Here is a 19,929-nt window from a genome sequence, read left to right on the forward strand (position 1 = left end):
TCCAGAGAGAGCTTGAGAGAAGAGTGAGCAATTCCAAAGAGAATTTGACAATGTAGAGAGAGATTCCACGTGAGAATTCTCCACGAGAGAAGTTTTTATTTTTGTATTCTATTTCCAAGAGAGTAATAGAATTTTTTTTATTTTTCTTCTCATATTTCTTCTCTAAAGTGGTCAGAGAACCACAACATTAATTTCCCTAATAAATACAAAAATTTACTCAAAATGACAAAATTTCAAATACCCAGCCAAAATTAACAAATTATATACCAACTAAAAGCTTAAGGAATGAGAATCAGAAATACTTAGCTCAAACTTGCATATCTCTTCACCGATGATCAGAATTCCATCGGAAAGCTACTGCAAAAATTGTCTTCTTTGTACTACTCAAATGAGTTTGAATTGAGGAAAATGGAGGTCACCAACGGATTCAAGAGGTTCAAAGTAAGGGGAAAGGACCAAAATCTTAGCCTAAGACAACCAGAATCCAGCAGCCGGCCCATGTGTCCATACCTCCAGCTTTCAAACATATTTTCTGAAACGTGGTCCACCATTGAGGCAAACAGAAAGCACTGTTTTGTTGCTGGAGTGGTGGGTCATCAATCGACGATGGTAGTGAGGACCAGAACAATCAAAATCGAAGCAACTTTTCGATGTAAGAAGCTATCATCTTAGGAGAGGGGAGAAAGGGGGTCAATGTCGGGAAAGAAAAAGGAGGAGAGAGAGAAAGAAAAAAAATTAAATGAAAAGACATGACACGTGGTTTTATTAGATTGTGACATGTGGCATATGTCAATTTTGACATGTAGCACTTGTCCAAGATATTTTTTTAAACATTCATTTACACATTTTTCGATAAAATTCATGATAAGGTCAACCTCCAAAAAAATAAATATAATTCTATATATCTATAATTTCTTAATCGTGAGTTCAAATTAATCATACTGTTAGTACGGATTCATATTTATAAGCATTAAACGATGGTACAAATGTTAAAGTCATAATTTATATGGATAAAAAATTAATATTGATCTTATTTGATTGGTCTAAAATTTATATTGTTCTGAGCATAATTTTTTAATCTCAATTATGATTTTAGTGTGCTATCACTCTAATTTCACTTGGTCAAAACAAAATTTCACTCATAGCAAAAAGTTAACTATAAAGTTCACTTAGTTAATCTCAATCAATTCTAATCAAATTCGATCAAAAATTCAAATTTAAAACATTTTTTCTTATCAGATTGTTACAAGTATCAACTCCTGTCTCACATTGATACAGCTCATGTATATATGTCATGTGAGACAGAAGTTAGTACTCTCAAAAATAGCAAAAATTTTTTCCAAAGTTTTACATTCATCATGATTACATATTTGTGTCATATATGAGTGGATCATGGATGCAAAATTTAACTGGCCACACATTTTTTGGAAAAGCCTCATAGGTCGTTACAAATTGATATATATTAAAGCCATTAGACACGCTTCAGTAAAAGGTGGTGGATTACATAACTATAATTTGTAGGTAATCCGATGTCCAAAGTCTTAACCATGGACTACGTGCTGTGTATTTTAAGTAATTTAAGGACTCCAAAAGTTAACTTGATTAGCACTTTTTGAAAAGATTTTATAGACCACTACAATATATGCCATCAACTTTCTTTTTTTTTTTTTTTTCTAACATATATGCCATCAACTTTAATTTGTTGAAATTAGGTTCAATTAATATGTATGTATATATATACAGGGATTGAACAGCTTAGGGGTCAAAGTTTAAAATAAATAAATAAATAAATAAATTATAACATATGTAGTTTTCATTTATTATAAAAATATGAAATACATAATTATATATAATACTTCAAATTATGGAACTTTTTTTTTCTAACAACAATTATTATAAGAAAAAGGAATTAAAAAGAAAAAGCTCAAAATTTATATAATTAGGAAGTAAAAATGTTATATTGAGAAAATGGTAGAAAATACAAAAATATTAAACATGTTTGTATATGGTGGATCAATTTTGCAAATCTTGATATATATATATATATATATATATATACATAGTAACAATTGATTTCTGACTCATCATCATAAAAAGAACAATTGATTTTATGAAAATTTATATGGTAGTTAATTATTATTAATTTTTTTTATTTTTTATTTTTTGTGGGGGTGGGGGGGCCAAAAACTTCTTTTTTTTTTCTTTATTTTAAAATATTTTGAAGTATCGTCAAAAGTAAAAATTTAGAGTTTTGGAAGGAGTTGTGGGCCATGGCCGCCTCGGGCCTAAAATAATTAGGCCCGTCTATGTATAAATATAAATATTTTATGGCTCATGGTAGTCAGCAGCATTGCACCATGTGGCCAATAATAAAATACAATTTAATTAAATTTTGATCTTTTAGTTTTAATTTTTATTACAATTTAAATCTTTTATATTTAATTTGATGCTATTTAAGCCTGCCTTTAAATTTACATATTTTCAATTTCTATAAAAGTTTTTCTCCAACAGAACATAACCCATACCTTTTTTTGTTTTTTTAATTGGGAACATAACTCATACTCAAAGTTATCCTAATTTATTAAGGATTAGTTACTAGAAGTAGAAATAAATAGAGGGTGTCAGCGCCTTTGCCCCACACTTTTTTGATAAATTGATCATTTATTATGGTATTCGTCTATATTTGTCACCAAAAAAAAAAAAAAAAAAAAAAAAAAAAAAAAAAACCAAAAAAGAAAAAGGGTACTGGTCCTAGCGTCCATAAAATATAGCGTCCATACAGCTGCACAAAATGCGTAAATGTGAGGGGAAGCTTTGGCTGTAATATCGATTTCTGCTTTGATCCAATGTTGTTTAGTTCTCTTCCTTGTGACATTAGTTCAGCCATTCTGGCTGATGCTCCTTTTGTGCAGCTGTAATAAGCATTTGAAGGCCCTTTTGTGTTCGATAGCAATTTCATTATCAAAATGATTTGTTGCAGTCGAGGCTATTAAAGATCCATACATGTGACCAATTGCAACAGTCGAGGCTACATAACTCTTGCATCTCTATTATTTAGAGGAAAAAAAAAAAAAAATACTACTCTTGCATCTTTATTATTATTAGTAGTAGCTGCTTCAATAGTCATTTTTTAAAAATGTTCCTCCTTTAAATTAAATATTCATTGATTTGTTTTTTTAGGTAAATTCATTGATATGAATGTTTTTTTTTTTTTTTTTAATCAACTCATTGATATAAGTGTTGGATCTATATCTTTGCTCAACAACAAATTATATAATATTATATTATAATAATTTTATCAAAGATAATGTTCACGTACGAATATACGTTAATGACAAGCATAAATTATTCATAACAAACAGATAGACAAGAGATTAAAAAATAAAATTGAAGTTCATAAGGAAACCAGATTTTTATTTTTCCAACCCTTTATAATAGAACTTTCTGCAGACCGGTTCTATGCGGTAGAAAATTGAACCGACTAGGCAACTACTCTAGCCATGGTTAACGACGACCCAAAAAATGATAAGGGAGTTTTATTTTTATTTTTATATTTATTTTTATTTTTATTTTTATTTTTATTTTGGTTGATAAATAAATTGATTGGAAGACAAAAAGCTGAACTCCTCATACAAAGCACGTTAATTTGTTATATTAATGCACCAAAAACTGTTCAAAAATCAATTTCCCTTAATTAACATTGAGCTAGCTTTCCAGGCAAAATGTTTTGTTTCCAAACCATCTGCTATATAATTATAAAATAAACATAAATTACCTAAACAACCGTTCAAGTTCCACAAACTAAAACACATATGGAAAATAACAATGTACTGCATAATTTTAAGTCTTCTAGTTGATAATTAGAGCTAGCTAGGAAAATCATCATTTATAAGGATGAAGGCGAACAGGAAGCCCTTTGCTTGGTGCTGAAACTGGGTCTGTTGTAATTTTCTCATCAGGGAAAACCTTTTCCCATTTGAATGCTTTCACCATATTATGCATGAAAACCAGAATTTTCAAACGAGCATACTCTTTTCCAGGACACATTCGAGGTCCTCCTCCAAATGGAACATATGAAAATGGAACTGGTCCTTCTCCTTCAAACCTTGATGGATCAAACTTTTCTGGACTGGGAAAGTATTTTGGGTTCTTATGTGTGGCAAATGCATTCCAATGTATCTGCATATAATATATAATCATCAAATTCTTAGCCCCAAAACAATATATAATCATAAACTCATAAAGGGTTTATATATATATATACAAAATAAGCTTAATTAATTGGGTCAATTTGGTTATCAATATCGCAATATTATGGTTTTTTTTTCTTTTCTTTTTTTTTTTTTGGGTGAAAATGCGTCAAAAATATTTAATTAAAATAAAGTGATACAAAAATAATAAAGTGACCAAAAACAATCAACAACAACGACAAGAGTTTGGAAGGGCAATGCGACAAATTTCATAATTTACGGGAAAAAATGAGAATTGTAAATATATATATATATATATATATATATATATCATCATATTATTTAGTCAGAAATTAGTCTATGATATTTACTTACCTTGAATCCTTTTGGGACTAGAAATCCATCATAGACAAAGTCAGTAATGACCTCCCTGAAAGTCCCTTGAGTTGGTGGAACCAATCTCATAACTTCGCAAGCCACATTCCATGAATATTTCATCCTTTGTAGATCCGTCCAATTCAACAACTCTCCTGGTGCTTTCGATTTCGCAATCTCTATTTGCTCTGTCATCAATGTCACCATTTCATATGCATATATAATAATACAGAAACATGAACAAGAGCAAAGTACAATTCCTATGCATATAAAAAATAAATAAATAAAAATAAGGCTTACCGCTTCGAACTCTGTCATAAACTTCAGGAAGCTCAGCAAGATAAGCAATAATGGAAGAAAGCAAAGCACTGACGTTGTCATAAGCACCATGTAGAAGACCATAAATCTTATTAGCAATGTCCGAATCATTAATCAGCTCGCCATTTTCATAGGTCTCCATGAGCAAATGTGACAAAATGTCCGGCGATTTGGGTGCTCTGCCCTCCAGAATATCCCTCCTTCTCTGGGCCACCAAGTGTTTGATATCTGTCCTGATCTTCTTCGCGGCTTGAATGGCTTTGTGATATTTCGTTCCAGGAATATTAACAGGAAAAGACGAGACGAACCCAGAGGAGATATGCCTAATGGGTTCTTCGAGCATCGCAATGGTCTCTGGATTGTCAATGTTCAAGAACAATTTGCAACCAACTGCGAAAGTGTACTTTTTAGCCAGTGGATAAACAGTCACTTCTTTAGCATCCCAGTAAGTTTTCAAATGCTTCTGGGTCTCTGAATCCATGACACCGATGTACTTCTGGAGCGAATCGGGCTTCAAAAATGGCGAGAGAACTTTCCTCATCCTCATGGTCTCTTCGCCCTGTGTTGTTTTCTCTGATGGGGCGAAGATTTTCTCGAATGTTTTCGGCCACCAGGATTTGACGAGCTTGTTCTCGTTCGCGAAGAGGAATTTGTTACCTTCTGCCGTGCAGAAGAACACCATGTTCTCGTTCAGCAATGGGGATTTGAAAATGGTGGTTGAGAATTTGTCCCTCCTCTCTGCTATGAACTTTTCAGGGACACCCTTTTTGGATCCCTGGAGATACGCCAAGGTTTCACCAACCAGAGGCCAACCTTTGGCTCCTGGTGGCAGAGGAAGCTGCTGTTTACCATTTTTGGTGGAAGAAGAGCTTCCGGAATTCAATACAGAGTAGAGGAAATAGAGAGTCGCTAAGAGAACGATAGAGACGATGATCAACTCCATGATCACTGTTTTTGGGTGTTGTTTGTGGGTTTCGATGCTGGAAGAGGAGTACACATTTATATTTAGTTTTGCCTTTTCTTTTTTTGTTTTTTTGCGCTTGAATTATATTTAGTTTTGCCTTTTTTTTTTTTTTTTTTTTGCGCTTGAATTATATTTAGTTTTGCATTGGCATTGATTGGGAGACGTGCAATTAAACCTTTCATTTAATTTACACATCGACAAACCTGACCACTTGATTTATTGGACACACTGGCGGTAGTAGGTAGCATACAATCAGTGCTGCTATTTGTTTTTAGATTTTTTCCTTTTTTTTTTTAAAGGAAAGAGTGGTTCTAAATAAACTGGCTTTAAAAAAAATGAAAAATCAAAGTTTTATTGCAAAGGACAAAAGTTCTCACTATCACAATTTACAAGTCATAAACAAGTGTCGGTACGACAATAAAATAATAGACTGATACGCCAGTTGTCTCTGTAATATTTTTTTAATATATATAAAAGGATTTTTATAATTTATTTTGCATTTTTGTTTATAAATATTTTTTTAGAAATTTACCAAATTTGAGTTTAAAAATTCCATCAGTTTACTTCAATTTACAAAAAACATGTTGAATGAAAATATTGATTATAATAATAATAATATTAGAGTTATATTGTTCATCAAATGATGTGGTAAATATTGAAATAACATTTAATTAACTTATTTTTTATTTATTTATCTATTTAAGAATTTATTTATTCTTATTTAAATCCATTTAAAAGTTTATTTATTCTTGTTTAAATCAATATTAAGTTTTGGTTAATAATATACTGACATATGTTATTTGATAAGTATTTTTAATAATATTGTTGTGAAAATTAACATGTCTCATAAATAAATATAATTATTGTTTTAAAATTGATGTCAAATAATAATGTGTAAAAGTAATGTTAAACTAGTATAGCATATACATTGTCAATCTGAATATATATTTAGTTTAAAGGTTTTTTTAGACATCATAAATTTTACTTAAAAAATTATTTTTAATGAAATAATATATATATATATATATATAATTACCATTGGATAATAAATTTTGAATTGAATATTAATATACTGGGCATTTATATCACCTAAATATTAGTTAATAATTCTATATGATAAAAAAAGCAATTCATGTTCTACTTGAAAATGCTTTAAAGTATTTTTATTTGTTTATGTTTATTTATTTAAGTTTACTCGCTATGGACAAAAAGTTCAAAAGTTTAAAACATATATATGAATGTGACCGATTGTCTTTTTCTTTCTTTTTTTTTTTCTTTTCTTTTATATTAGAATTTGATTTTGTTTTTTAGATTTTTGTTGTATGATTTTAGAAGTTCGATGATGCTTATGGGTACTCTACGAAAAGGGGAGTTTCCCAGTGCCAGGAATACTATAATGGACCGTTTGGTTTAGGGCTGTTATAAATATAATAAGGATATTTGTTAACCGTTCAAATCAAATCCAAATGGCTATGATTATTGCACAGTGTTTTTTTTTTTTTTTTTTTTGTCATGTGGAAAAAATAGATAGTTAAAAAAAATTAAAAATTAAAAAAACCTTCTTCAATATATGACAGAAATCGCCTGCTCGGCAATACTAACTTAGGGAAGAGGGGAAAGAAAAAACTTTTAATATAACAATTTGGACTCATATTCAAAAGCTTTTTTTGATACATGAACCAGATAACCATGGAAGAGTTATTGAACATTGTTCTGACTCATAGCTCTAAGATGACTAGCGTGAATAAGCCAACTTCAACACCACCTAGACTCTTAATCATTAAAAAAAAAAAAAAAAAAATTATGTTTAAACTTTCTATCAGGCTCGTGTGTTAAGGAAAATAAATAAATAAATAAATAACATTGTGAAAATCATCCTTTATTAGAAAAATTTTATCAAATATTGTGAAGTATTTTTTAAAAATCAAATTTTCTTAAAAAAAGTTAATATTTTTAAAAAACAAACTTAATAATATATATATAATTAATTAACAAACCATTAATAACATTTTATACATCATAATTAAATAATAATTTCAAAATTAATTATAAATTTATACTATTTAAATTTAAATGATTTCAATTTTTTATATTATATAAATAATAATTCACATTCAATATTGAAAAATATATTTATCTAAATAATTATTTAAAAATATAAAATTTATAAATTTACTAAATACCTTTTTTTCCAAAAATATTCTTCTATAATTCATAACTGATTATTTTTATCATTTCTAATAATGTTTCTTTTTATCTCAATCACATTCATTTAAGCATTTAAAAACAACCCAAACAAACATGAAAACTTGGTGAAATTATTTAGTAAGCACGTGACACGTAACAATCAAAAAAAAAAAAAAATTCATGTGGCACGTAACGATGGACATTGTAGTTGGCGCTGAATTTTTATAATCCACACGTGGAATGCAAGGATAAATATTGTAATTGAGGAGGAGGTCACTGGGCTTTGTATTTTACCTATCAGATCTCAATAAAACTAAACAATATCTTAAATTAATCAACCTTACAGATCCTTCATTTATGAGGGTGTTGCCAATACAATTATGTACATATATTTTTTTTAATTTGTAGTGTTGCCAATAATATATAAAATAGATTCATTGTTGAAATCTTGTAGTTTGACTTGGCCAAGTTCATGTCTATATCTATATAAATTATATTTGTACAAGATCTGGTTAATTAAGTAAGATTTCATTATTTCGATCGTAAAAATAGGTTTAAGATTTCGTAAATTTTTTACACGTTTTATTATAATACTTGATATATGTGAATCTCTCTCTTTATATATATGTGTTTTGGGTTACAGAAGAGGCTGAAGTCCAAAATAAGAAACCTGCAACCTAAAAAAGCGAGTTACACTAATTTTAGTCAAAATGTAATAAAACCAATATTAGTCATTCAAAACTCAAGTAATCGAAAATGCTCAGCCAGGAATATTAAAAGCAGACCTACAACAGTTTACTCAGGAAATTCAGATCTAAAACAGAGATATATCAATTTTAGCGTGCATTACAAAATAAGGGGGAAAAAAAAAAAAATATATATATATATATATATAAATTAAAGCCTAATTTCATTCCCAAGTGTCATTGTTCTAATATTCAATGCACTTTAAATACAAAGCTACCCCTCCAATAATGAAATTAGGACCACTGAAATGTTGGAGCTAGAGTCACAATTACAAGCTAGGACGAGGAGGTTCTACTTGCAAAATAATAATAATAATGATGATGATGGTGGTGGTGGTGGTGGAGTTATCAACTAATCTATAAAAATCTTTACTAAATAATAAATATCACTATATTATTGTTTTATATTTATTTACTTAAATGTTCATTTATCAGTATAAATTAAAATTTCAACAAATAAAACAAAAACATGACATTTTTGTATGCAACTTCATTTTAATGGACAATTTAACATATTAGATAATCCCTTTAGCATATATATATATATATATTAGTTTTGGTTTAGAGCGAGGAAAGAATTCTAGACAATTATATATATATATATATATATATATAATTTTTTAGGTTTAGATTTTTTTTTTCTTTTTTCAAATGGCAATTAGTTACATTCAACTACTAATGAGTTAAAGGAGACAAACAAAAAAAAAAAAAAAAAAAAAAAAAAGGAGGAGAAAAACAAAAGCAAAAGAAAAGAACAAAAACTGTTATGTTTGTTATTATAAACTTGGTAAGAAGAAGAATTTTTATGGATAATTTGAAAATTTGATTGGATAAGAATGTGCATAAAGTATTATAGTGCATGTAGAATTCTCCCAGAGTCCGGCCCAAAGAAGCCCGGCCTGTTAGAAACCTTTTCTCTGGTCAGTCGTCTCTATTACATGGCTATGAAGCATTGCTTTGCGGCAAAGTCGACTATTTCTGTTTGTAATCGCACATACAAGGTGTATCCTTTTTCTTATACTCTTTGAAATTTTCGGTAAAATTATTTTCATAAATTTGTATGAAATTTTATTTATTTATTTTTTATTTTAGACATTGCATCGTTATTAAATCCCTTAGAATTTCCATGGATGATGTTTTTCGTTTCAATATCCATCTCCTACTTGTACTATATGGGATTTTTCTTTCTGGCAGAAATTACTAATATAGAATGCAAACAATGTTCCTCTCTGTGTTTGAAACAGCAAAACCTCAAGACGTTTGGGCTTTGAGACAGTCAATTTTTGCATCATAATCATTTTCATCCTTCTCAATGTGAGTCTAAACAGTGGTTTATTATGATTGTCATTATTTCATTTTCTTTTTTTTGTTTTTTTTTCTATCTAATTTACTACTAATTTGCAATAAAGTTGTATGATAATTGTTCGTAATATAATGTTGCTAATTGGGAATTTGATATGTGTGTGTGTGTGTGTGTGTGTGTGTTGGGGGGGGGGGGGGGGGGGGGGGGTGTGTGGTTTCTGTTTTTCTTTTTTTTCTTTTTCCCTGGAAAATACTGGTTTATATTCAAGTGGTGCGTAGAAGGGAAGGTGCTTAGAATCTCATAAACCAAATAATACTTCATTTTTTCATTTTAGCGGAAAATATTGTTTTATATTCAAGTGGTGCCTGGAAGGGAAGGTGCTTAGAATCTCATAAACCAAATAATACTTCATTTTTTCATTTTAGCGGCTAGGGGTATCTTAGTTTATTTATTTATTTATTTTTATTTTACCCATAACGTATAATTACATAGTAAAAGGAAACCCATTTGTCTTAGGAATGGTGATCCCTTGTTGTTAAAGTTGATTTCTTTGATGATGTATCCTCTCTCAATCTAAATGTTCCATTTTTATTTATTTTTTTTTTTTTAAGGGCGGACGAGGAACTTGTTGATCAGAAGAAGGATCTTGAGGATTCTTGCCAACCTAAATGTGTTAAGCCGCTGCTTGAATATCAGGTTAGATTCATTGGAACCGGATCCTTTATGTTCTTGAATGAGCATATTTAGAAAATTATATTTAGTGCGACGCCAAGGGTTTACAACTTCATTGGATTTTGCCAAAGAGATGCTTAGATGTTATTTGCATAATTGCAGTACTATGTGTTCTGTGGTCTTTAGTGAACCATTTTTTGACTCATTTATTTTTTTGTGAGAAACTATGAACATCCTGCATTCTATAAACCCGTTGAAGGGACCTGAGAATTGTCTTATGCTGTGGGTTCATCATTTACTGATTAATTTCAGCCATCAAATTTCGCTTCAATACAGATCTTCTCGATGTCCATTTATTTCTTACCATTCTCATTCACTTGGCAGAATTAATCCTAGAGCTTTTGTTTGAAAATCTCTGGCTTTTCTAAAAGTAAATTTTCAGCATGGAAAATTGAAAAGTAATGATTTTTCTTGAGAGGGATTTCTCTCCCCTCAGTGTTGCAAACTTTCTGAAATTAATGGGATTGACGCATAGTTTTAATTTTTAATGTGATTTGGCTTATTGGTTGAAATGGATTGCTACAGTGGAGGCAGTCTGGATTTTGTCTAACTCCTTACATTGTCAATAATGATTTTGGAAATTTTGTGAAGATGAAGAGAGGTTTCTGTATCTGGATATCCTGTGAAAGTATTGATATCCTGTGAAAAAAAAATTTTTTTAATAGAAAATTCATTGGAGAAAGTAATGTACTCCATTTCATTGTGTTCTTTGCCCATCAAATATCTCTGAGGAATTTTTAGCAGCTCTAGAATACATTGTTTAAAGTTATCACAAACATTGGGACATTTTAGCTAATTGAGGTAAGTGGGAAATCTACCTAATATAGGTAGTTTTAGTATACTAGTTCTCTAGTTTTGGGTAAAAGGAATAGATTTTGTGGTCGTTATTTTATTTTAGGTTCTGTATAGCTTACTATAAATATGAAAAGTGTCTATTCCTTTTGTTTCATTGTTTAATCTTCCCTACCCTGTGTTTTTGCCTAACATTCATTAGATTTACACTTCTGCATTCCACTTTGTTTTGGCCCATTTATAGTTTATACTTCATTTGCTATATCATGTTTACAGAACAAGGCATATGAATCGAAGGTTAAATTACATTTAAAAGTTTTTAAAATTAACAGTGGGCTTACTTCTACTTATTGATAGGCATGTGTCAAGAGGATAGATGGTGATGACACTGGTAACAAACACTGCACCGGCCAATATTTCAACTACTGGTCTTGTGTTGATAAATGTGTAAGTCTTTTATTTATATTTATTGTTTGTACAAAGCTTTATGTCTGAATATATGCTGACAATGACTGTTAAAATGCAGGTTGCACCAAAACTATTTGAAAAGCTCAAGTAAGTTTCTGTTTTAGGGTCAACTTATTTGTAGCTCTCTTGCGGTGGATATTGTTTTTGAGCTCAAGGTATGCAACCTTGGTCTTGTTTTGTTTTCAGCAACAATTTCACATGTTACAGTTTCTTAATCACAGTTAAAGAAGATTTTCTGAGTTTGTTAAAGAGTTTTTTATTTGTTCGCTTGCAAAAGGATTTATACCACATTCCAAAAGCATGGCCATCTATGATTGCTTCTAATTTATATAGCTCTTCTAGATGTGATTTGAATTTTTCATAGGAAAAAAGAAGGGGAAATTAACAGCATTCCTTTTACTTAGAGAACTCAACAAAAAATATCCTGCTTAGGTGCACTGTTTTGCATCTCCGCCATTACCTCCAAACCAAAAACTGTAGCCCCAAAAATCACCCTTGTAGGAATTATCTCCAATCTTGTAACACCCAGTTTGTGCAACTGCCAATGGTGCATCTAAAGTACCATTCAGGGAGGAACCTGCTTCATATTTAAGTGCAACACGTCTAAAATGGCAACCAAAGAAGTCATCAGTCAAGCCATTTCCCATTGTTGGTAATTCTGGAGTGCTACTGTATGCCATTCCTCCCCATCGAAGAACATCAGCACCGCTATTTATGCTGGTGAATAAACTGCTTGACCAGTATCCCACTGGTGTATCAGTTTCCCCATATAATAGCCACCAGTTCCCTGATGATTTATCCTACAATCACAAAACAACTAAATAAAGAGCTGTATATATAGACATCCTGTCATAAAGTCACTATTTTCTCAGAAAATTATATTGACTTGGGAATCCTCCATCCTAGATAATAATAAAACCTACTATATGTACATACATCATATATATGCATATATATATATATATATATATATATAGACACCCTCAAATGCATACGCAGTAGTGTTAGATCCAAATGCCTTATACATACACATAGATAGTTACATAGAGAGAGAGAGAGAGAGAGAGAGAGAGAGAGAGAGAGAATACCAGTTGGACCTCTAGTTTGACATAGTATTGAGGTCCACGAATGATTGAAATTGGTTCAAGGACCATACCAAGTGCTATTTGGGGATTCAGTTGGACAAACCCTGAACAGTATGTATTGTAGCAGCCATGCATAACTCCATTTACTGCTTGCTGTATTGTAGGATAAAATAAATAAATACTCAATGTTTAGTTTTTTGATAACTCAAATATGATAAAATTATGTTGAGACAGTAGTATTAGCACTTCCAATATTAACTGGCAAAGAAGATGGTAAGGGAAACGTACACCCCATATTGTGTACAGTCGAGTTTGAGCATCTCCGAACTGGTTTATGTTGACCTGAATTAATTAATGTACAAAGATGTTACAATTTTAAGGGAAAAAAAAAATCTTTAAACTCAAATTGAAAAAAAAAATTAAAAAAAAAAAAAACGTTTGAATTAATGGATTATTAGAGGCACAAACATACCATCCATCCAACCCTTATGGTGCTAAACTGCTCAACAGGACCTCCTTCAATTGAGATTACAGATGCACTAAATTGGCCAAGGCTAACATTTGGGTTGTATACACTCACATATCCGCCGGCTCCATAGTATGTAGTTGCATTTCTTGATGCTGCAGAGATCCCTGCAAACTAGCAGATATTCCATATCCATGTTTATACACACACACACACACACACATATATATATATATATATATATATACATTTAAAATATATTCCGAAAATTAAATTTATTAGTCTTGGAATGAAAATTTATTGATGCTTTTGTAGTTTAGGTAAAGCTAGCATATGAAGTAATATTAAAGCATTTGGACATTCTAGCTAGTAACACTTACAAAGATTGCAGATTTGGGAGGACCAACATCTTTTGTAGAGTAAGAAGGTTGAAACTGTTGTGTAAAACTGGTTTTAGCTCTTAATAGTTCCTCCTTTGATGTCCTCCGAATAGGGACTGTTCCTCTTGGACATGCATCCCTCAATGTCGCTCCAATTTTTAGGCTGTGTGACAAAGTTTTGTTTGGAGTAGGAATACTAGACACAGTTGACTTTGTACCAAAGCTTGGACTTGTCTGGAATATTGAAAGGAAGTAACAAATGGTTCATATATAACTTGGTTTTCAACAAGATTAAAAAAATAATAATAACTATAGTTTGGAAATTTATCGTATACAATTATGTTTATAAATTTCTTTGTCCTTTTTCAAAGAGATTGTGATAAAATTGTAGTCCCTTCTGCCGTTTTCCCCTTTTAGGGAAAAAAACAGGAATTTGGATTATGTATAGCAATGAAATGGAGGTTAGAGAAGACCTGAATTTTGTGATGTTCAAGCAAAGGATTGTCCAAAGCAGGTTGTTCGTATATATCCACACAATCATAGATGTCTCCATATTGAGTCTGTAAATAAAGCGAATAGTTTAAGCAATGAAGCTCATTATGTAATCCATTTGAACATATAGATTAATTGAATGCCCAAATGGTGTGAAATTGAGAAAGAAGAAAAGAGAGTAATTATCCGTATCAATACTTAGCAGGACAGAGTAAAAACCAAATATTGAGTTAATCTGTACTGGACTTTTGCAAAGAGTTTAATGGCAAAATATAATTTTCTCAAACATTGTTCTAGATTTGAATCCTCATATCCCCAATAATATAATAATAATAATAATAATAAATTGTTTGTACCTTGATTGTCTTCAGAGGAGGCTTATTTAAGGATTTTAGCTCTTTTTCTAACTGTAGATCTTCTTCTATTGATAAACTGCTAAATCTTCCATTTGCAGAATGGAAAGATAGAAGAAGAAAATTTGCCAAAAAATGTAAAAAGTAAAACATTGTTGTTCTAGTGTTTATTGAACGATAATCAAATTAACTTATCTTCTCCCTCTCTCCACCGACATATTAATGGTACAATTTACCCAAAATAATAATAATAATAATAATAATATAAAAACCCATATTAATACTATTATGAGTCATTAATTATATATGAGTCATTAATTATATATGTAGAGAACTTGCGTTTCCATTTGAAGATAAACTTCACCCATAAATAATTAATAAGAGTAATGAATATGTATACATTTTGAAGATCTTACTTATTAAGGGATACGTATATTCATGAATTTATCCCCAGAAAATGTTATTAAAAAAAATTTTCAAAAAAAAAAAAAAAAAAAGGCACAAAAGAAAAAGAAAAAGAAAGAGCAATTTCTTTAATTTTCTTACTTTTTTTTTTCCTTTTTTTTTTTATATTTTGGAAAGGAATACACTACCTTAATTTATGAATTTTGACAAGCTAGTGGATACTGTGAGAGAGATGGATATTAATGAGTTATGGTAAAAGTACTGTCCAGATGGTCTGCATGCAATTTGGTGCATAATTAATATGGTGCTTAGCATCAAATACAGAAAAACTTTCATGACCACATATGACACATGTTTATTTATTCAAAAGCAAAACCGACCGCAGTTACAAATATCCTTATATATTCGTCACCATGCTAATAAATAGTTATGTACAAGTAAAAATATATATACATAACATATACACGTGAACATGTTTGATATGGACTATATAGTAACCACTAATACACACTTTAATTGATTGAATAACTATGTGAGAATAAAATCGTAACCCAAAAAAAAATACGAAGTATGAACAATAGCTACATAGATAGGTATATAGTACAATTGCTTATAAACTAAAGGGTAGGGAGATTTCACTTATAGAACCATAATGTGAGAAGTATATTTTCAATAATTTTATCACCGAATCAAATTTAAAGATACAAAAAATAATATAATATAAATTAGATAATTTGTTACTTCTCATTAACATTAATAGCGATGAAATACTTAATTAATAATGGTAGTAATTTTATTGCCAAAAAAATTATGGTAGTAATTATTTCACATTAAAAAATTAAAATTAACAAGATATTAAACTTGTTATTTCACCTATAATGACCTTCTTCTTCTTTTTTTTTTTTTTTTTTTTTTTTTTTTTTTTGATAGACTAATGAGCTCTATTTGATGGGTGTTAATTCACCTAGATTTTGACGTGTAATCTACATAAGCGACTTTGGTAGTTCTTTTCTTTTTCTTTTTTTTAAATGTTTATATTTTTTTAATATAAAAAAACATAATTATATTTTTTAATAAGGAAAATAGAAACCTGTAGACTGTTGGATCATAAAAATTAAAAAAGGCTATCCAACGTTTTGGGTTCGTAGCATTAGAGTTGCCCAATGGCCTTTTTTAAAACGAAGTATAATGGGCTATAAAATTCAGTTTAGTGGCCCAAATTAAATATATTTTTTTAAATTTTTTTATAATAACCCAAAGAAAATATTTATGTCGTCAAATATCAAACCGCTGTAAATCCAATATATTTGAGGTGAACCATAACGAAGTAATAAGTCCAACAAAACTGCTATGCAAACATATTACATGAAAGAAATTTAGCAGGAGTGGACCTTAGGACCGCATTAGGTTGTGAAATTAATGAAGTGTTTTCTTTTTTTTTTTTTTTTTTTTTTTTAAATATAATATTGAAGGCAGTATAGTTCGACCTTATATCTTTTATTTGATGAAACAATTGTTTTGTCACTGAATATCTCTTTTCTTTTTTTTTTTTTTTGGGGGAAGATGTCACTGAATATCCCTGTAAGACTAAAATTACACTTCAAATTAATTAAGTGCTTTAATGCATTATATATTGTTATGTTTAAGCCAAACTATGTCGAAGAGAATAATTAATAGGAGTAAGCAAAACGAAAATTATGAATTATTCAACCCTTTTATTATTTATTTCTTTTAATAGATTTTGAGTTGTGTAATTGTGACTTTCATTTATATCCAATAAAAACACGACACTGGAATTCCCAATGGTCCTTTACTCGTTTAATTCGCTCTTTTCTTTCCCTTTGAAAGCGCTCCTTCCAATAATCAGGCGAACTACATAATATATATTATAAAACAAAAAATTAGAACAGTAATTAGAGAAGTTAATCATTATCATCAGTTTTTTTTTTTTTTTTTTTGGGTAAAACATTATGATTAGGTTGACCATATATATACAACAAATTAATTAAAAAAGACAACCAGTATGTTAAATTACCTCCTACTCAATAACATGCTTAGCTCATCCAAATGCACAGCACCTCCAAATACCCCAACCTGAAAATTGAATGTTAAACAAAATTAGAAATATGTTGTAGAGGTTTGGGATTTCACGCTAAAAGATTAGCTCTATAGGAGAGTAATCCAAACCTTTTATATACCCTTTAAGATAACAATATCTTCTTAATATAGGACTTATGTTCATACAATTTACATTTGTAAATAACACTGACCATGATATGTTAAATGTATTCTCTTTTTTATTGCTCTAATTTGAGACTGACCGCAAATGTTCATATGCATACTAATTGCTATTAACGGCTATCAAGTCTATAAGAACTTACTCGGTGGCAAATAGGACATCTTGATTTAGGATCAGCAGCTTTTAGACCGTCCACAATGGTTACCGATGCAACCGAGCAGGCACATATATAGCAGAATATATGGCTGCAGGAAAGTGAAATTGGATCAAAAGCTGTCTCCTGTTGAATAATACCAATTAAGACAAATAAACACTTTTAAGTCATTGACTATAATTAATTAATTAATTAGGGAATAATCCATCATAAGCTTAATTTAATTTTAATAGTATGTGAAATCGTACTTATAAACTCACCAAACAAATTGGACACATTAAGTCAAGATTTAGCGTTGTGGAGTTGAAAAGCGTCACTGAAAGTGATCGTCTCGAATCTGCATGATGTACATGAAGTAACCAGTCAAACAAATTTGGTGAGGTTTGAGTTTCATTATTGGTATCTCTCAAATTGATGTGAAATGCCATTAGCTCGAAAAGCTATGGGGATTTGAAGAGTTCAAGTTGCTTAGATTGAGCTTCTTGTTTAAATCTTAGTCCCTTCATAGAGCAATGAACCTGACCACATATATGTAAGAAAAACGCAAGGGAAATTAATTAGAAATATTATATGTAATTTAAACAATTAATAATAATAAAGAAGAGATTACTTTGTCATATTTCTTTAAGATCTTTTGTATAGCAATTGAATTGACAATTGCATAGGTTACGGGATCGTTCCCTTGTTTTATCAAATTTGAATGAATTATTCCTTGCAATTTCCTTTTCATAAGCCAAACGTATTTGTGAAAGCCAGATGCTAAATGGGACTCTAGCAATTTCTTTGCATGCTTGTTGAAGAAATTTACAGCGCCAAACATGTCCACCACAAGAGAAGGGAAGAAACTCCCATCGCATACTGAAATATACATATAATTTCAACGTTTAAAATTAAAATAAACTAACTTTTTCAATGTCCTACTACATAATTATATTATAATCTATATATATATATATATATATATATGTACATCAAAAAAAAAAAAAAATTCTGTTACAATTTTTATTTAAGGAGTGAATTTACCAATTTATCCAAATTAAAATTTACTTAATTACATTTTATACCCTTGGCTTTTAAAATTTTGTAGATTAAGTCCTTAACTTTTGATTCAATAATTTAGGCCTTTGATTTTTTATTTTTTGCAATTTGGATAATTTTGAATTTTGATTGATCAGACTTGACAATCATCTCATATAATTGATATTAAATTGTATCAAATTTCTAGCTAGAAGATATTAAATGTAAAATTTTAAAAGTAGCTCTAAAAGTCTGCCTTTTGTGTATATTATAATTTAAAATCTGATATAGTTTAACTGTTAGCCAAGTGACTTGAACCAACTTTTTTTAAAAACTAAAGGTTATCAAAGTACAAAATTTTATAAAACAAATTTAATATCTTATATTTTAATATCTTCTAATTTAAAAATGATATAGTTTAACACTAATCATGTAAGACGGTAATTAAAAATTGTAGTCAAATGTTAAATAATGTTCAAATTGCAACAAGTTAAAAAATTGAGGACATAAATTGTTGAGTCGAAAATTGAGAGTCTAAATTACAAAACTTTAAAAGCTAAGGGTACCAAAGCATAATCAACCTTAAATTTTTATTTTTTTTTATTTTTTTTTGGCAACCAAATTAGGAGAACAGAAAACAAACAAACAAAAAGGTGAAACGAAAGAAACACAACTAGGAATTGATAATCAAATAACCAATGCACCCGAATCTAGCTAGGGAAATCGACGGCGGCGGTGGTCCAATCGCGTAGCCGAAGTTCATGGATTTTCTAGCCATTCCAGGTCGGCCCTTAAAACTTTACCCCATTTTTTGACCTTCTGAATCCATTCCTATACTCTGTTTACCAACATTCCTCATGGTTTGAAAGATCTTTCAATGGAAAATTTGGCCCAGATTTTCAATGAATTTTCCAGTAACCAATGACACTTTTGACCAAGGTGAGTATGCCAATGTATTCTTTATTTCTTCATATTTCCTATGATATAAAGTTTGTAAATTTTGGATATCGTTTGATAATTTTTTTATTTTTTGATTAATTAATTAAATACTGAAATAAAATTGAACTATGTTTAGATAAAAATTAGTAAAATTGGAAAAAATTGAAGTTGGATTAGTATAATTAGATATTAATAGGACTAATTGAAATGTTTAATTTCATAAACTTGGCCTTCAAGTGAAAAATCCTAATTTTAGTCACCTAATCCTAAAGGTTCGCAGTATAATTGAACCACTTGATATCCAATTTATTTAATTTATAGTTG

General features: G+C 29.8%; 3 protein-coding genes and 1 pseudogene across 4 annotated transcripts; 1 reads left to right on the plus strand and 3 right to left on the minus strand.

Annotated features, from left to right (window-relative positions):
- Positions 1–3,670: 3,670 nt before the first annotated feature.
- On the minus strand, positions 3,671–5,937 carry LOC107406771 (beta-amyrin 28-monooxygenase). Its single transcript, XM_048474957.2, has 3 exons — positions 4,866–5,937; positions 4,566–4,753; positions 3,671–4,179 (listed from the first exon to the last, which is right to left on the minus strand). Exons 1-3 carry the CDS (start codon positions 5,824–5,826, stop codon positions 3,883–3,885), a joined length of 1,446 nt encoding a protein of 481 aa, XP_048330914.2. The 5' UTR covers positions 5,827–5,937; the 3' UTR covers positions 3,671–3,882.
- Positions 5,938–9,627: 3,690 nt separating this feature from the next.
- LOC107421656 (cytochrome b-c1 complex subunit 6-1, mitochondrial) lies at positions 9,628–12,324 on the plus strand. Of its 2 annotated transcripts, none has more exons than XM_016030935.4 (5): positions 9,628–9,781; positions 10,025–10,094; positions 10,695–10,779; positions 11,965–12,054; positions 12,134–12,324. In XM_016030935.4, coding segments are annotated over exons 2-5 (210 nt in total). In that variant the 5' UTR covers positions 9,628–9,781; positions 10,025–10,092; the 3' UTR covers positions 12,167–12,324. The 2 variants fall into 2 exon arrangements, with proteins under 2 accessions (XP_015886421.1, XP_015886422.1); XM_016030936.4 differs by having other exon boundaries at positions 9,729–9,816.
- Positions 12,325–12,456: 132 nt separating this feature from the next.
- Positions 12,457–15,075, minus strand: LOC112490127 (protein neprosin-like). The gene is made up of 7 exons (XM_048475091.2): positions 14,855–15,075; positions 14,480–14,566; positions 14,007–14,240; positions 13,633–13,800; positions 13,449–13,502; positions 13,164–13,313; positions 12,457–12,875 (listed from the first exon to the last, which is right to left on the minus strand). The coding sequence occupies exons 1-7, from the start codon at positions 15,002–15,004 to the stop codon at positions 12,504–12,506; spliced, it is 1,215 nt and encodes a 404-aa protein (XP_048331048.2). The 5' UTR covers positions 15,005–15,075; the 3' UTR covers positions 12,457–12,503.
- A 1,944-nt stretch (positions 15,076–17,019) lies between these two features.
- LOC112492105 (probable E3 ubiquitin-protein ligase BAH1-like 1) lies at positions 17,020–19,444 on the minus strand (annotated as a pseudogene).
- Positions 19,445–19,929: the final 485 nt, after the last annotated feature.

This window comes from Ziziphus jujuba, chromosome 5 (assembly GCF_031755915.1).
Source record: "Ziziphus jujuba cultivar Dongzao chromosome 5, ASM3175591v1".
NCBI lineage: Eukaryota > Viridiplantae > Streptophyta > Magnoliopsida > Rosales > Rhamnaceae > Ziziphus > Ziziphus jujuba.

What these genes read in the sequence shown, in the direction of transcription:
- LOC107406771 (XM_048474957.2), bottom strand. Translation starts at nt 5,826, where the DNA reads ATGGAGTTGATCATCGTCTCTATCGTTCTCTTAGCGACTCTCTATTTC. An exon ending in TTATGACAGAGTTCGAAGCG is followed by an intron (nt 4,754 to 4,865) that starts GTAAGCCTTATT and finishes CATTGATGACAG; the next exon opens with AGCAAATAGAGATTGCGAAA. An exon ending in TAGTCCCAAAAGGATTCAAG is followed by an intron (nt 4,180 to 4,565) that starts GTAAGTAAATAT and finishes TATTATATGCAG; the next exon opens with ATACATTGGAATGCATTTGC.
- LOC107421656 (XM_016030935.4), top strand. An exon ending in AGCCGCTGCTTGAATATCAG is followed by an intron (nt 10,780 to 11,964) that starts GTTAGATTCATT and finishes ACTTATTGATAG; the next exon opens with GCATGTGTCAAGAGGATAGA. An exon ending in GGTCTTGTGTTGATAAATGT is followed by an intron (nt 12,055 to 12,133) that starts GTAAGTCTTTTA and finishes GTTAAAATGCAG; the next exon opens with GTTGCACCAAAACTATTTGA.
- LOC112490127 (XM_048475091.2), bottom strand. Translation starts at nt 15,004, where the DNA reads ATGTTTTACTTTTTACATTTTTTGGCAAATTTTCTTCTTCTATCTTTC. An exon ending in CCATAAGGGTTGGATGGATG is followed by an intron (nt 13,503 to 13,632) that starts GTATGTTTGTGC and finishes TAATTAATTCAG; the next exon opens with GTCAACATAAACCAGTTCGG. An exon ending in GACTGTACACAATATGGGGT is followed by an intron (nt 13,314 to 13,448) that starts GTACGTTTCCCT and finishes CCTACAATACAG; the next exon opens with CAAGCAGTAAATGGAGTTAT.